Raw genomic sequence first — 17,174 nt, forward strand, 5'->3', positions numbered from 1 at the left:
ACATGTAAAATTAGTTCTGGATTTTGTTGGTATTAGCACTTAGCTGTCTGACCCTCCAATTTCACGGAATAAAGACCACCCCAAACCAGTATGATAATGAGATACAGAAAACTCTCCCTACTAGAAAGATTCATATTTAATTAATAAAGGTCTTCTGACAATTATCCTTAATTATGTAATTCTTAGGGCTGTTTATTAGTGCTGATTTCTCGATTTGATTTGATTCAATACTGATTCACAAGCTCTTAGGCCTTGTCCTCACTAATACGTTTTTGTTTGAAAAAGCATCTTTTTCTCTCCGTTTTGGCCTTCCGATATGCAAAAACTGAGCTTTTTGAAAACGCACTCCAAAGTGGATAAATTTGAAAACGCTGTTTTGCCGTTGTAGTGTGGACTGTGAAAACAGATGCTTCCGAAAACGATGATGCATTTTTAGTCATGTGACGCAGTCATGTGACCCATTCAGTCCAAAACAAGATGGTGGATGACGTTGTTTCGCAGTTGTTTTGGCTACACTCCAGTTTGATTGCGTTGTTAAAGATTAATGTCAGTTTGTACATACTTCAGCTTACATTTCTTCAAAGGAGACGGGATGTTTACTCGCAGTTGTTGTTCAGCGGTGGATCACGAGGACAGTTGCTTTTCAGACTGTACATTGCCGCGATGTTTCAAAGAGGTGGAAAGTAAATAAACGCCTGACGAAAATGACGCATGTTGAAGCGTCTTACGTTTTACTCATGCATAGTACAGGGACGTAAGCGTTTTCAGACGTTTCAGTGTGGATGAGCAACTTTTGGAAAACACTTGAAAACGCTATTGTGGACGGAGAGCGTTTTGAAACGAAAACGCCATTTTCAAATGTGTTAATGTAGACGTAGCCTTATTCATTTTCTCAGTTAATTTTAATTCCGATTTTGATTGAATGTCAAATCATTTGGGAACATTTCAGTTAGAATTTCCACAAATCTGTTTCAATTATATTATTGAATATACAGTACATGATTGAATGACTCATTCAATTATTAATAAATCAAGCTGTAGATTTTAAGAATCTATATCAGATCATTAAATGAAGATGGTGATTAATTGGAAAATGTATTTGTAATGCTGAAATCACTGGACTCCACAGTGTCAGTGCTGGTATAAGACATATAAGTCACATCAGGATACAGGATGTCAGGGTTACATATGTTCTGCTTCCTAAATGCATTCTCAAAAGGGTCTTAAAGAGATTTGTTAAATCCAGATCCCTAACTTGCAGGATTATGAAGATCTGGACTCAGTAAACCTTATCAGATACAAAAACATCATTAAAGAATCCCTTTCAACCTTCTCTTGTAAATGTAACTGCATGGATTTCTTCCATACAGGTATGTGTGTATTCAACTTGCCTTGCCTTTAGTTCACAAAAATGTGAAATTCACAAAACTGTGAAAGTCTGACCTGCATGAGCCATTCCCTTTGATGCCTCCTGTGGACTGTTGGAGCGATTGCGGTTCTGTTGACGCCGTTTGCCCATGGACCGGACGGATCGGATACGGACTTCACTCACTTTGAAAAAGGCCACCATGAACGGCTGCCTCTCCAGAGCACCATCACGCCCCACTAACCCTGCTTCTGCAGAACTGATGCTCCTGCCTACAAAAACCAGAAGAAAGAATACTTTTATAAATACAGTCGTATTTTAGATACAAAGATTTCAAGTATCTACAGTGCATAATTTTCATTATCCCCATTTCTTCAAATGAGACCACATAACAGTGACATCCACATTTGAATCGTTTTTTGTTGTTGTTGTTGAATCGATTCACAAATCGGACAGAATCAAACTGAACTTAAGTATTGATTAAACAATTAAAATATATATTTTTAAATCCATTAAAAAGTTATATAACACAAACACAGTTAAGGTGGCAGCAACAAATCTTGAATGCATTAACCTCATGCGGAGTTTGTCTGGGAGAAACACCAACAAAACTACATCTGGTAAGAAACCTCATTAAATTTTTCCACTGAAAACTGTTTAGGTAAAAAGCGTAGAGTCTCTAGTTTATTCTGATATGCCATTTTGAAAATTTGAGCGATTTATCACGAAACGGCACACTGTTAAACACAATGACTGCAGATGAGGACTATAGGACTATTTTCCCTTAGAAATCCTATATTTACTGTGCATTATCACATTGAGAATCAAAGCGTTCATCCAAAAGATGAAAAATGTTGCCTTCAGAGTCTTTATATGAAGTTAGGATGAAAATAAGGTGCATTTTGATCTGTTCGAGACAGAAAAAAAGTCATTCACTAAATAGGGAGCGAGGGAGCATCCTATAGCTTTCCTATGCAGCCAAGTGTATTCACTCCTAAAATCCGACCAAAAGTTCAGTTTCAGGCTGCAGATGATGTTTGGACCACTCAACATGTGACCACTCAATGATAATCAGTACATAGATTCAGAAATTATAATGCTACATTTTATTTAAACATGGTTGGCAGTGACTGGATGATGCTGGCCATTACTTTGGATGCTATTAAATACTAAAGAATTATTAATGATGATTTCTGATTTTAAAAAATGCTTCAGTGCTGGCTATTACTTGCTTGACAGTGCAAAGAGAGAACATTGAGATTTGTTGCCGAAGTACAAAAAATAAAAAATAAAAAATTGTCCATAAAAGTCAAATCAAGTCAAATAATTTGTATTTGTGTAGTTTTTTTATTTTTGCTTTTCCCAATACACATTATTCCAAAGCAGCTTTACAGAAAATCAACTGTAATGTCATAATAAACATAAAACATAATAAACCATTTAATGAAAAAAAAAAAAAAAAAAAAAAAATAATATATATATATATATATATATATATATATATATATATATATATATATATTACTTTAACTTGGTAACTAATACCAAGCTATAGAACTTAGTGGTAACTTAGTGGTAACTTAGTCCCACTGTCCACATATGAGGACATCAGATTTAAGGAAAACTATTTGCTGTAATTTTATTTATTTATTTATTTTGCATGTTTATTAGATGCTACTAGTTACAAATAAAACAGAAATGGAAAATGCACACAAGCAATCATGCTCGGGTTTAGGAGGTTAGGCAATCAAACAGATAATGAAATAGATAATAGTGCAGTACACTGGCTTCTCCATTTTCTAAAGGATTATTACTGGAAATGACACTACTGGTTATAAATAATCTGGCAACATCATTTTATGTGTAATAATTCATACTGCTTATAGTCAGATGTGTTTTTGGTGTTTCTGAATGAGTTGTACTTAAAATGTATACTGAATAAATTAGGTAAAACATGATAGTGTTCTCCTCTTACCACTGCTGGTCTCCACACTGATCTGTAAACCCAGATTATGATACGGGCTCATCACCCAAAGATTACTGGTGGCTGTGATGTCAAACTCCAGCCATCCTTCTTCTGCTGCCCACAACCTGCGAGACTCCAGCAGAAACAGATCAGCATCCCTGCAAACAAACATGTCAGGAGTTTATTAACTGTTATGAACATCACATTACCCCATTTTAATACTACTACTTATAAAATACTGTATAAATGTATCTATCTATTGTCAAATAGGGGGACTTGAGTTGGTGACAGAAGCAGAAGTTTAAAGGCAGTAGTCTTACAGGGAGGCCTGCTTCCATTATAGAAATTACACACTGCAAGTGAGCAGTTCCTCATTGGCTGGTCACTTCAAAGCGTGTCGCTCACACAGGTGTTGTGAGAATGCCCTGCAGCCCCTCGTTATAGCTCATTAATTACAGCCGCTCTCTGAGGAGCTCCACACGAACTTCAGCCCTGCGGTGGTTCACACATCACGTTTAGTGTGAACTCTTCACTAATGCTGACTCACACTGTTCAGTGCCACCAGTCACACACTCTCACCTGGGATGGGGTCCGTATGAGACCACAGGGGAGCTGCCCGCTCTAAAGCCCCACTGTAATGCCTCTTATAGACACATTAAATTAAGTGGAATAATAGAGTTAGAAGTGTAAGGCCTTTTTTGTTTGCATAAATCGCATTTATTGCCTCTGTTGTAGGATGCTGTTAAAATTGGGCTACATGCCTATGCATACGGGACCATCACATATGGCTCAGAAGGATTTTTCGGGAGGCCAGACGTCCATGAAAACAAACAAGGACTGGAATATATACAAACAGAATTCTACAGTCCTGGCATGCATGTTTTTTTCATGAGGCATTGATGGATCCTCATACAAACAGAAAAATGATGTTTGCCATATGATTTCAAGATGAATACAATTTATACAGTGTTCTCACTATTGAGAGACAGATTTCTAAAATAGTGCTATCAATATATGATGATACATTCATACATTTTTGGAATTCAACATGAATGGACTATCTTTCCAATGTTGTAGGTGCAGTGTGTAATTTCTGAGCCACTAGTGGCACAAAACAGAATTGCAATGGCTATGTTTGGAACTGAATACTACCATCCTAATTTATATCTCTGATCTCTGATCAGAGGCATTCCATTGTTTGATGAAGATGGTGATTAACTGGAAAATGTGTATTTGTACCCAGCTCTAGTAATGCTGATTTCACAGTGTCAGTGCTGGTATAAGACATATAAATCACATCAGGATACAGATTGTCAGGATTACATGTATGCTGTTTCCTAAACGCATTCTTAAAACGGTCTTCAAGAGATTTAAAGAGTCCAGTTGAATCCACAAAACAGAATTGCAATGGCATGTTTGGAACTGCATACTACCACACTAATCTGACTATTTCCGCATGATAAATTGCGATAAGTCGGATGTGGGATATTCTGACTTGATATCTTCGATTTCCGACCACAAAGGCATTACATTGTTCAATGTTTGGAAGATGGAAACAAAACCGCAACACTCTCGTTAGCTTAGCAGTTGTTTGATTGTCAACAGAGATGTCTAATCAAATTGAAGAGAATAAACAATGCTATGCAATGCTAGCATTTGCTTCAAAAGGGAGTACGATTTACTGTCTCTACAATTAAGTTTTATTATAATGTAATGTCAGAACTTTGACTCAGTAATGAGGGTTTTGTTTGTTTGTTTGTTTTGCTTAAAAGTGAAAGTTTATCATAAACTTATTACATCTCACTGGGTACTGACATGTTTTTATGACATCACGCACATCTTGGCGAAATCGAGTTGAGGATTTCCGCATGTTTCCAAGTTGGAAATCCAAATTTAAGTGGTGTTCCATTGCACTTTTCCAAGTGGAAGTTGGTAATTCCCATTTTTTTCTTGTTGAATGGAAAGCAGCAATAATACTGTGCACAGTATACAATTTTTATTTAAAGAATAGAATATCGAGATCATCAACAACATTTACCAACCAGTGCAATATACAACAGGACACACTGCAGGGAATACTGTATCCCACAATCCCAGTGTGATGAATGGGATTTGAAACTGTAAGTAAAATCAACCACAAATGATATATGGAAAATATAAAAGATCAGAATAGCATACTACCATTTTACTCTGCAGTATGCATCCTTTGCAGTGTATACAAACAGTGATCAAATACTGCTGTTTAGCAAGTATGGATCAAATACTCTTTTTTTAAACACAAACTTTAATTAAAAATGCAAAATAACCCTTTTAAATCCACGATAATTTGGATGCGACTCGTTGAATTAAACCAGAGACAGTTTAGCATAGACAGACCACTGCTATTAAAATGAATGGGAGATACTGGAATGGCCAACAGCCAACAGATGTAGAAAAGGAAGCCCCGCCTTAAAGGTAAGAGAGCGAATCACCTTTTAGATACAGACATCACCTGTCAGTCAACTCGAGAACGCACATGCACATTAGCTGGACCAGCCTGAAAAAAAAAAAAAGCGTTTTTAAGCGTGATCTGAGCTAAAGAACTAAATTTATGATACCAGTGTTGACAGATTTTACTGCTGATTTTAAATATGCTCTTCGGTCGTAATCTTGACCAACCATTTTGGAGATTTCAGGCTTCCTCCATTCAAGTAGATAGGAGCTATATGTTTTTTGCTGCTTGTTTGCACAAAAAATAGCTGCCCAGGACTGTTACAAAGATTGCACTGACTTGCCTTGAAAGGGACTTTGATTAAACATTGAATATAATGTGATGTCATGATGACAACAGAATGTTACTTACTGCTGTTTGATATGTTTGTCATTTCATAATGCTTTATGTTTCCCATAAAATAGCAGACAGTCCTCAGTGGTATGCAAGTATTCCATTCCAAACCAGGGGTGTAGCAGTCATTTTTAAAATGGGGGGACACAGCTGTCAGTAGGTGGCTCACACAGACCCAACACTTGTGGCTCAAGTGTTTTGATTATGTTCACCAAAATTCGTTCAGATCCATTTAATGATTCAGTGACCATTTCTGGTGATGCCAGAAGGTGGTGACAAATGAGTGTCTTGTGTGAAATAAGTTAGTCACTGAATCAACAATCAAAATAATTTTTTAATCCTTTTAAGCTAATATTTGTTCAAGTATCATCGTATTGTGCTCCTTGAAACAATCACACCGTCTTTTTCCAGAGCAGCCTGTATTTCTCCTGACGTTACCTGTGGGTTTTTCTTTGTATTCCGAACAATTCTTCTGGCAGTTGTGGCTGAAATCTTTCTTGGTCTACCTGACCTTGGCTTGGTATCAAGAGATCCCCGAATTTTCCACTTCTTAATAAGTGATTGAACAGTACTGACTTGCATTTTCAAGGCTTTGGATATCTTTTTATATCCTTTTCCATCTTTATAAAGTTCCATTACCTTGTTACGCAGGTCTTTTGACAGTTCTTTTCTGCTCCCCATGGCTTTAGTGTTGTGGGACACAGAACAAACCACTGATCTCCAAAAACTTGGAGTGACCCCAATTCCTACTCACCTGGCCAATCCATGGCAAGGGGCAGAGTCATTTACACCAGCCATGGAGATTTTACAAGTGCTGTTATTGGCTAGTCTGCTGGGGCCTGCAACTCTAGGTAAGTCTACATCGAAATATCATGCCTAGATACCAGTATCTAGCCTGCTCAGCGCATCCATGTGAGAGCTAACAAACTTATTGACTATTTATACACAGGCACTAATTGCAATTTAAAAAGGCACAGGTGTAGGAAATGAACCTTTAATTGCCATTTAAACCTGTGTGTATCACCTTGTGTGTCTGTAACAAGGCCAAACATTCAAGGATATGTAAACTTTTGATCAGGGCCATTTGGGTGATTTCTGTTATCATTATGATTTAAAAAGGAGCCAAACAACTATGTGATAATAAATGGCTTCATATGATCACTATTCTTAAATAAAAGACTTTTATTTTATTTTTTTCATGATCAGTCATATTTTCTGCCAGGGTATGCAAACTTTACTGTAGGTATTCTGTGTATTTCAGCGGCCTGACATTGCACCATTGGTTTAACAATGGAGTGAGTTTGGGCGGGAATACCCTTGTCCAAATAACAGCAGACGGTAGAGTGTTTGCAACTTTTAGAAACATACATTATTTTTGCAATTCCGTTTGGTGCTGCTAGTGGAGCAGAAATTACACTTCACCTATATAACATAAAGTCCAGGCAAAACATTTCTCAACCTAATATGTTTTTGTTAGTTCGGGTAACAGCACTATTAGTACGTGAAAAATGCCATTGCATGCTATTGTTTCTTTACATTTAAGGCCATGTGAAGCTTGTTGATTTGAGGTTCCTTATGCTGCACTTTTAGGTAAAATCGTCTTGCCACATAAGCTAGATCGAGCCAGATATTCAGCCCCTCTGCACCACCTCCAGAACCAAGATTTTTTATTTTATTTTTTTGCTTCACGGATTAAAGACTTCCACACTTCAGAAGTTCCTCTCAGCCATTTCTGCATCTGCTTAGTCTAGCTAGCTCTACCGCATTTCCAGAACCAGTGTGTTTTTTAAAGATCACCAATCATAAACACAGTAATTATGCTGTTAGAACTTGACAAGTTTGCAAATTAATATGTTTGTAAGCAAATGCATTTTGCAAGCCACACAACATTTGAGATTTACTGGCAACTCTGGCATAAAGTGGTATGTAGGGAAATACCACAAAGCACGCTATAATTTGCATCATAGCAAATTGTTGTACAGTGATACAATGAATGCTGATATATAAACTCAAGATATCGCTTAAAATAAAAGCCTAGTTAATGAGAACTAAAATGAAAACTAACTAAAATCATTTTCGTTAACTAAAATAAAAATAAAAACTGAAATTATAGGAAAAAACTGAAACTAAACTAAAATATTTTTTCATAAATCCAAAACTAACTAAAATACAATAAAAATTATCTCAAATTCATTTTAGTTTTTGTTTTTGTTATACTAGGGTGAATATGGGCAAATGGGACACTTTTGGAAATGTTTATTTTCTTGACACTTTGAATTATGATCCAAACGACACATAACCTAAGATTATACCTTTAAAGAAAGCTTAGGATGTCTTCTACCTTTGTCAAAAGCAAAAATGAAGCAATATTCAATACTGGGATGTAGAACCTTTGAAGACCCCCTTTTGTCCAAATCCCAGATTGTTTTAAGCAGTGCTGGTAAAGTGGGACAGAGGAAAAATAATTATCTATTTGGAATTTTTATATTTTCATATATATTTTCACATCATAACATTAAGTTAACTTATACTTTTTTATAACATTAACAAGATTTACCTCAATTTTCTGTCATGTTCTTTACCATTGCTTTTCCCACCAATGGTCATGAAATCTCACCAATCTCAAAGTAAAATAACCCATTTAATACCTCAAAAAGATAAAAGGATAGTTGACCCTAAAATGAAAATTCTCTCATCATTTACTCACCCTCATGCCATCCCAGATGTTTTTGACTTTCTTTCTTCTGCAGAACACAAATGAAGATTTTTAGAAGAATATTTCAGCTCTGTAGGTCCATAAAATGCAAGTCAGCAGGGTCCAAAACGCTGAAGCTCCAAAAAGCACATAAAGGTATCATAAAAGTTATCCATAGGTGTTTTATTCAATGTCTTCTGAAGTGATCTAATCTGTTTTGGGTGAGAACAGACCAAGATATATAACTCCTTTTTCACTGCACATCTTGCAATTGCAGTCTACAGGACCGATCATTATTTCAAGCTCGATTGCACTTACTAGGACAGTTTGCAGAGTGCTAGATGGCACTGGGAAATATAATCAAGCTTGAAATTATGATTGCCAAGGAGACTGCTGATGTCAAGATTTACGGTAAAAAAGGACTTAAATATTTATCTGTTTCTCACTCACACCTAACCACCGGAGTCTTATTGATTACTTTTATGCTGCCTTTATGTGCTTTTTGGAACTTCAAAGTTTTGGCCCCTATTGACTTGCATTGTATGGACCTACAGAGCTGAAATACTCTTCTAAAAATCTTAAATTGTGTTCTACAGAAGAAAGAAAGTCATACACATCTGGGATGGCATGAGTGTCAGTAAATGATGAGAGAACTTAAATCTTTTTGGGTGAACTATCCCTTTAATTGTTTACTCCCCAAAGATTGGTTTAGTAATGATTTATAAACATTTAAAGAAATGCATATGGATACAATACGGATCAAGCTTAAATGTCCTTTGTCACTTTACCCATATTCACCATATATTATACAATTTGCAACAAATACCATTAGACAGAGGTAATATGAGACAGCCATGAGAACTGAAATGATATTAGACTTTTTTAATTACACCAGTAAACACTCAGTTTTGGCAGCCATAAAAAATACTAAAACTAAAATAAAAACTAACTAAACGTCTTGGTTACTGATGTAACCTTTGCTCCCTGATGGAGGGAATGAGACGTTGTGTCGATGTAGTGACACTAGGGGTTCGATCTTGTGAGCCCCAATCACCTTTGCTTAAAATAGCAAAGGCCAATGAGAATTGGTGAGTGGAATTTGCATGCCACTCTCCACCCCGGATATACAGGTATAAAAGGAGATGGCGTGCACCACTCATTCAGATTTATGCTGAGGAGCCGATAGAGAGTCCCAGCCATGTCAGCGTGTGGTTCAGTGCCGTGGCAGGAGGGACACATCGTCTTGTTCCCTCTATCAGGGAACAGAGGTTACATCAGTAACCAAGATGTTCCCTGTCTGTCACTCACTCGACGTTGTGTCGATGTAGTGACACTAAGGGTTCCAACAGGAAACGCCGCAGGTGCTGAACGTGTCACAAGGTACGGAAGGGTGAACACGGGCAAGCTGCTGCGTGCCTCGCAGCGAGCGCTTAACCATGCCGTGACCTTCCAGAGAGCCAAGTAAGGCATCTCCCTAGTCCCGTTAAGGGGGGAGGAGGCACTTACCCAAGGAGGCTACTGGCGGAGCCTTTCCTGATTTGCTGATAAGCAATTTCCTGCTGAGCACTTTCTAGGATAGCACTGGGAAGTGCTCTTCCCTCTCCAGGAGGGAGGGCACTACGGATACCACATCCTACCGGAGGGAAGTTAACATGTGGAGAATCCCTCACATGGACTCAACAACGGGGAAGTTCACATATGTAGACCCTATCTACAGAGAGGATACGCAGCAACAGTGGCCGAGGCAGAGAAAGCTCTGGTGAGGGGAAACACAGGGTTCACCTATAGGGAAAACGAACAGTGGAAACTCATCATACGGGATTACCAAAGGGAATCACCACATATGGAGCACTGAGCCCGAGCACACGGGCTCACCTGAAAAGGAGCATACCATGAGTACTGGGCCTGGTGCCGTAATCCCCCCCCCCCGAGTTCATCACCGAACAGTGCTTAAGAATTAAAGAGGTGTCCGGGGTTCACCGGGAACTGTTGGGGACAAAAGGCGCACATTATCACCTTTGAAAAAGGGGAAAGGAGCAATGCAAGCGGTACACCCAACCGGCCGCCCGGCCTTCCTGCTGTTACCGCGTAACACTCGGGTTGAAACCGGCTATATGCATAGGTTGTAAAACCTCGCGAAGGTATTGGGTGTAGCCCAACCCGCAGCTCTGCATATGTCTGCTAGAGAGGCCTCCTTTGCCAGTGCCCAGGAGGACGCAACACCTCTAGTGGAGTGTTCCAGACTCCCAAGGGGCATGGCAAGTCCTCTGATTGGTATGCGAGGAAAATGGCATCCACAATCCAATGGGCCAGTCTCTGCTTGGAGACAGCTTTCCCATTCTGCTGCCCACCAAAACAGACAAAGAGCTGCTCTGAGCATCTAAAGCTCTGTGTGCGGTCCAGATAGATGCGAAGGATGCGAACTGGACACAGCAACAACAAGACCAGGTCTTCCTCCTCTGCAGGGAGCACTTGCAGGTTCACTACCTGGTCCTGAAAGGGAGTGGTGGGAACTTTGGGCATGTAACAGGGCCAGGGTCTCAAGATCACGTGAGAGCGTGCCGGCCCGAACTCCAGACATTCGCTGATGACAGAGAGCACCTGCATGTCCCCCACCCTCTTGATGGAATGTGCGCCACAAGCAGGGCCATCTTCAGAGACAAAGTGCTAAGCTCTGCCTGCTCCAGGGGCTCAAAGGGTGCTCTCTGTAGGGCAGGTAGGACCACAGAGAGATCCCAAGAGAGAATCAGGCACAGTCTAGGAGGATTCAACCTCCTCGTGCCCTTGAGGAACCTGTTGATCAGCATGCACTGTCGTGAGGGTCTCCCGTCCAGTGTAGCGTGGTATGCTGCTATGGAAGCCACGTACACTTTCAGGGTAGAGGGAGGCCATCTCTCCAGCCCTTCCTGAAGGAAAGATAGCACAGACCCGATGGCGCATCTCTGTGGATCTTCCCCACGGGAAGAACACCAGTTCGCAAAGAGATGCCACTTCAAGGCATACAGCCACCTCGTAGAGGGGGCTCTGGCCTGAGTGATCATATTTACTACCACTGGTGGAAGACATGCTAGGTCTTCCGCGTCCCATCCAGGAGCCAGACATGGAGATTCCAGAGGTCTGGCTGTGGGTGCTGAAGCATGCCCTGCCCCTGAGTGAGAAGATCCCACCTCAGGGGAATGCACCAGGGAGATGCTACTGCCTGAAGCATCAGATCCGAGAACCAAGTCTGGTTGGGCCAGTATGACGCAACGAACAGGACTTGCTGCTCGTCCTCCCTGACTTTGCACAGAGTCTGTGCAATGAGGCTCACAGGAGGAAACGCATACTTGCGTAGCCCCCGAGGCCAGCTGTTCACCAAGGCATCCATGCCAAGGGGGGCCTCAGACAGGGAATTCCAAAAGGTCAGTGAGAGGACTCTTGGGAGGCGAAAAGGTCTACTTGCGCCTCCCCGAATCTATCCCAAATCAACTGGACTACGTGGGGGTAGAGTCTCCACTCCCCGCGGAGTGTTACCTGCCATGAGAGCGCGCCCGCTGCACGGTTGAGGACACCCGGAAGGTGAGTGGCTCACAGAGACTTCAACGTCTGCTGACTCCAAAGGAGGTGGCGGGTGAGTTGCGACATGCGACGTGAGCGTACGCCGCCTTGGCAGTTTATGTATGCTACGGTCACTGTGTTGTCGGTCCGGACCAACACATGCTTGCCCTGAATCAATGGCCGAAGCCTCCTCAGGGCCAGCAATACCGCCAGCAACTCTAAGCAGTTGTTGTGCCATTGGAGTCGGGGCTGTCCAGAGCCTGTCCAGAGACCCGACACTGCCTGCCCGTTGCACACGGCACCCCAGCCTGAGTTCGAGGCGTCCGTCATGACTACGATGTGCCTTGAGACCTGCTCTAGTGGAACACCTGCCCGTAGAAATGCTAGGTCTGACCAAGGGCTGAAAGTCTGATGGCACTGTGGCGTGATGGTCCCATGCCGGGTGCTGTGGTGCCATGCCCACCTCGGGACTTGAGTCTGTAGCCAGTGCTGAAGCGGTCTCATATGCATCAACCTGAGGGGGAAAACCACCGCCGAGAATGCCATATGCCCCAGGAGCCTCTGAAATTTTTCTACCTTCTGCCTGAAGGCACGTTCGATCACAGAACGTTCCATACCGAGAAAAGAGATGCTCTGCACAGGGGAGAGCTTGCTCTTCTCCCAGTTGACCCAGAGCCCGAGTCGGTCGAGGTGCTGAAACACATGGTCCCTGTGTGCACACAATAGATCACACAAGTGAGCTAGGATTAGCCAGTCATCGAGATAATTGAGAATGCGTATGCACTTTTCCCTCAGCGGGGCCAGGGCAGCCTCTGCGACCTTGGTAAAGACGCGAGGGGACAGACCGAAGGGGAGGACCTTGTACTGGTATGCTCATCCCTTGAAGGCAAATCAAAGAAAGAATCTGTGTCGAGGAAGGATCGATATGTGAAAGTACGTGTCCTTCAGGTCGATGGATGGATGGTCGAACCAATCCTGATGTCGTGCTGATGCCAGGATGCGCTTCTGCATTAACATCCTGAATGGAAGCCTGTGTAAGGCTTTGTTCAAGGCACACAGATCCAAGATTGGGCGCAACCCTCCCCCTTTCTTGGGCACGATAAAATAAGGGCTGTAAAAGCCCTTGCGCAACTCAGATACGGGGATGGGCTCTATTGCTCCCTTCGCCAAAAGGGTGAAAACCTCCACCCGGAGGACAGAGGCACTCTTGCCCCGCACCGTAGTGGAGAGGATGCCACTGAACCTGGGTGGGCGTCTGGTGAACTGGATTGCATAGCTGAGGTGAATCATCCTGATGAGCCACCACGAGGGGCTGGAGAGTGCTAACCAGGCCTCCAGCCTCCGTGACAGTGGCATCAAAGGGATGACTGGACTTACCATGCCCGGGCAGGGTGGTTCGCAGCAAGGCAGAGCAGGCGCCCCATCTGGAAGACAGCCCAGGGGGAACGTGCTGCTCTGCAAGTCTGCAATGGTGGCCGGTGACTGGGGCGGGCGGGTGACCCCAGAGACCAGCACACTTACCTGTTTGCCGGCTGTCTATTGACGGAGAACGAGGGAACGGGAGGTACTCGCGTTCGCCTGATTGACCGGAAAGACTTCCAGCATCTGGCCATCGCGAGTGCGCTGGCCCAGGGAATGAGGAAACTGCTCTTGGCAATGGAATACTCACCACACGCTGGCCCAAGGGCAATGGTGGGGCTGGAGAGATCACCCAGGCCAGACTGGTTAGAAGCAGTTGCCTCATCCCTGGGCTGCCCGTTTCAGGACCGCCTCAAAGCCTGTCTGGGGTTCTTGGGGGCTGGCTGACGGGCAGGTGGAGCCGACTTCCCGTTGGAGGATCTCTTTCTCTGAGGCCGGCATATGGGCTCTGATGGTACAGGAGCCAGGGCCAGAACCGCAGGGGAACGGCTCTGGCGAGAAGCAGATGGGGCGCAGGACTTCGGAGGCCTGAAGGTGGCCGAGTCATGCCACGGCAGGATGTGCTTAATCGCCTCGGTCTGCTTCCTTCTGAGGATTTCGGCCATCAGTTCTCGACGGTGTCACCAAAAAGACGCCCTTGGGAGATGGGCGCATCAAGAGAGCAGACACTCTCGGCGTCACGCATCTCCGCAAGGTTGAGCCACAGGTGCTGCTCTTGGACCACAAGAGTGGACATCACCCGGACCAGGGTATGCGCCGTGACCTTCGTTGCACATAAGGCAAGGACGGTTGCAGTACGCAGTTCCTGCATCAGCGTGCATTGTCTGCTTCCGATAACAGAAGCCCACCCTCCGATGCTGCGACCGAAAGCTCATCCTCGTCGCGAGCCGCGAACGACACATTAAACCTGCCTGCATCGCTCGACAGCTCTTCCGGGTAGAAAGAGCGTGCTGGGGGATGGGAGGTCCGCGGGGGCTGAGCCAGCAGAAACGCTCCCATGTCCACATCCAGATCGCCCGTGGTGCTTGCCGAACCGGCTGGCTGAGCATCAGCCCAGGACGGACCAGGTTGAGTAGCAGCAGCAATGGCTCCTTGCTTCATGAAGAAGGAAGTGAGCCGCGACTGCAACGTTCTCATGGGCATGTTCTCACAATGAGAACATGACCCTTCCACGAAAGTTGCCTCAGCTTACGGGCTCTGATGGTACAGGAGCCAGGGCCGGCACCATAGGGGAACGGCTCTGGCGAGAAGCAGATGGGGCACGGGACTTCGGAGGCCTGAAGGCGGCCGAGCCGCGCTGCGGCAGGTTGTACTTAATTGCCTCGGTCTGCTTCCTCACCGTCGAGAACTGATGGCCGAAGTCCTCGACGGTGTCACCAAAAAGACCTCCTTGGGAGATGGGCGCATCAAGAGAGCAGACTTTCTCGCCATCACGCATCTCCGCAAGGTTGAGCCACAGGTGCTTCTCTTGGACCACAAGAGTGGACATCATCCGGCCCAGGGCGTGCGCCGGCAGAAATGTTCCCATGTCCACATCCAGATCGCCCGTGGTGCTTGCCGAACCGGCCGGCTGAGCATCAGCCCAGGACGGACCAGGTTAGGGAGCAGCAGCAGTGACTCCTTGCTTCATGAAGAAGGAAGTGAGCCGCGACCGCAACGTTCTCATGGGCATATTCTCACAATGAGAACATGACCCTTCCACGAAAGTTGCCTCGGCGTGCTGGTGCCCCAAGCACTCGAGACAGATTTCATGGCTGTCAGGAGGGGAGAGATAACAGCCACATCCAGTAGCGCAAACATGGAAGGACATCTTTAAAAAGATGCCAAGCATTGCGCGAGCGCTTTTAGAAGGAAATATACTCTTTTGAATATACTCTTTTAGCACCCGTAGACTCAGCCGCCTAAGTGTCAAGGGGAAGCACAACACTTGACCGTGCGAGGGTGACCGCTGATATGCGCCGTAAATCCAGCAGCGTAAGCGAAAGGTGAGAGGATGAACACAAGCATGCATTCAGCTTCGAAGAAAAATACTGAATGAGTGGTGCACGCCATCTCCTTTTATACCCGTATGTCAGGGCGGAGAGTGGCATGCAAATTCCACTTGCCAATTCTCATTGGCCATTTCTATTTTAAGCAAAGGTAATTGGGGCTCTCAAGACTGAACCCCTAGTGTCACTACATCGACACAACGTCGAATGAGTGACAGACAGGGAACTGAAACTACAAAACACTGAGAAAACAAAAACTAATCTAAAACTAACAGACAAAATGTGAAAAATAAACTAAATTGTTATGACAAATTGAATATAAAATAAAAACTAAATAAAAAATCCAAAGCTATAATAACACTGCCTCCCACTGCAGGTTAGTGAAAAACACAGTCTATTGTTCAGTGCTGGATGTACACCAAATAAACACTTTGTGATAAACATAAGAAACAATTTGCGAGAGATATGCTGTTCATTTAGCCAGAGAATTCGGTTTTGTAACCAAATGAAGAGAGTGAGACAAAAGGAGTCCTATTTTACAAAGATAACAACATTTGTTTTGGTACAGAATGTTGTTTTGTGTCTTTTTTTCAGCTAAATATAGAACGGATGGCAAACCTCATTGTCATTGGCTTGTTTTTTGACACTGTACTGGTCATGCCATTTGCCTTTCTCAAGTAGATATCCCTCCCACCACCCCACCCACAAAGTCAATGTTTGATGTGTGTTGGTGGGTTCTTTTTTAGATGCCAAACTAAAGCTATTTCAGTTGTGCGTTGTGGTCGTGGCTTTAGTCTGCATAAAGTACATGGCAGACAAGCTGTACTGTATTCATTGAGGGACACTTGAGCTCCATTTAAAACACACAGTCAATTATTCAGCTCAAAAACAGAGTATGAGCAACAACAGATGTAATAACAGAATTTCCTGAATATTTACCTCTATATCAAGTTACAGATTAATACATATTATTCTTTTGCATAAAGCCTGTATTTTAGCATTCATTTAACAGCCAATGCAACTATTTGGCAACATGATACACCACTACAGTATAACCTGAGAATATTAATGTTAATATGAGTGCCAATATGGTTTAGAGTAAAACTTTTACAGAATATAATAGTAAAAAAATGATATACCATAATCAGAAGTGGCCCTGAAAAATATGTGGACACTTAAAGGAATGTTTCAGGTTCAATACAAGTCAAGCTCAATTAAAAGATTAAAAATAAATAACTAAAAACTATAAAAAACTGTATTCTTAAAAGAAAAAAAAATAAAATAATAAAAAAAAAAAGCTAATATCATGGTTACAGTAAGACACTGACAATGAAAGTTAAAGGGGCCAGTCCATAAACACTGAAATACACAGAGTTTCA

The 17,174-nt window shown here is 43.0% G+C and overlaps 1 protein-coding gene across 1 annotated transcript in view; it reads right to left on the reverse strand.

Annotated features, from left to right (window-relative positions):
• The window catches only part of bmp6 (bone morphogenetic protein 6), a 92,045-nt gene that overhangs the window by 16,321 nt on the left and 58,550 nt on the right, over positions 1–17,174 (reverse strand). Inside the window, exons 3-4 of the mRNA XM_051686853.1 lie at positions 3,342–3,490; positions 1,444–1,638 (exon numbers count right to left, since the gene is read on the reverse strand). Coding sequence (XP_051542813.1) covers positions 1,444–1,638; positions 3,342–3,490 — 344 coding nt within the window. The remainder of the gene's footprint in view (positions 1–1,443; positions 1,639–3,341; positions 3,491–17,174) is intronic.

This window comes from Myxocyprinus asiaticus, chromosome 44, assembly GCF_019703515.2.
Source record: "Myxocyprinus asiaticus isolate MX2 ecotype Aquarium Trade chromosome 44, UBuf_Myxa_2, whole genome shotgun sequence".
Taxonomy (NCBI): Eukaryota; Metazoa; Chordata; class Actinopteri; order Cypriniformes; family Catostomidae; genus Myxocyprinus; species Myxocyprinus asiaticus.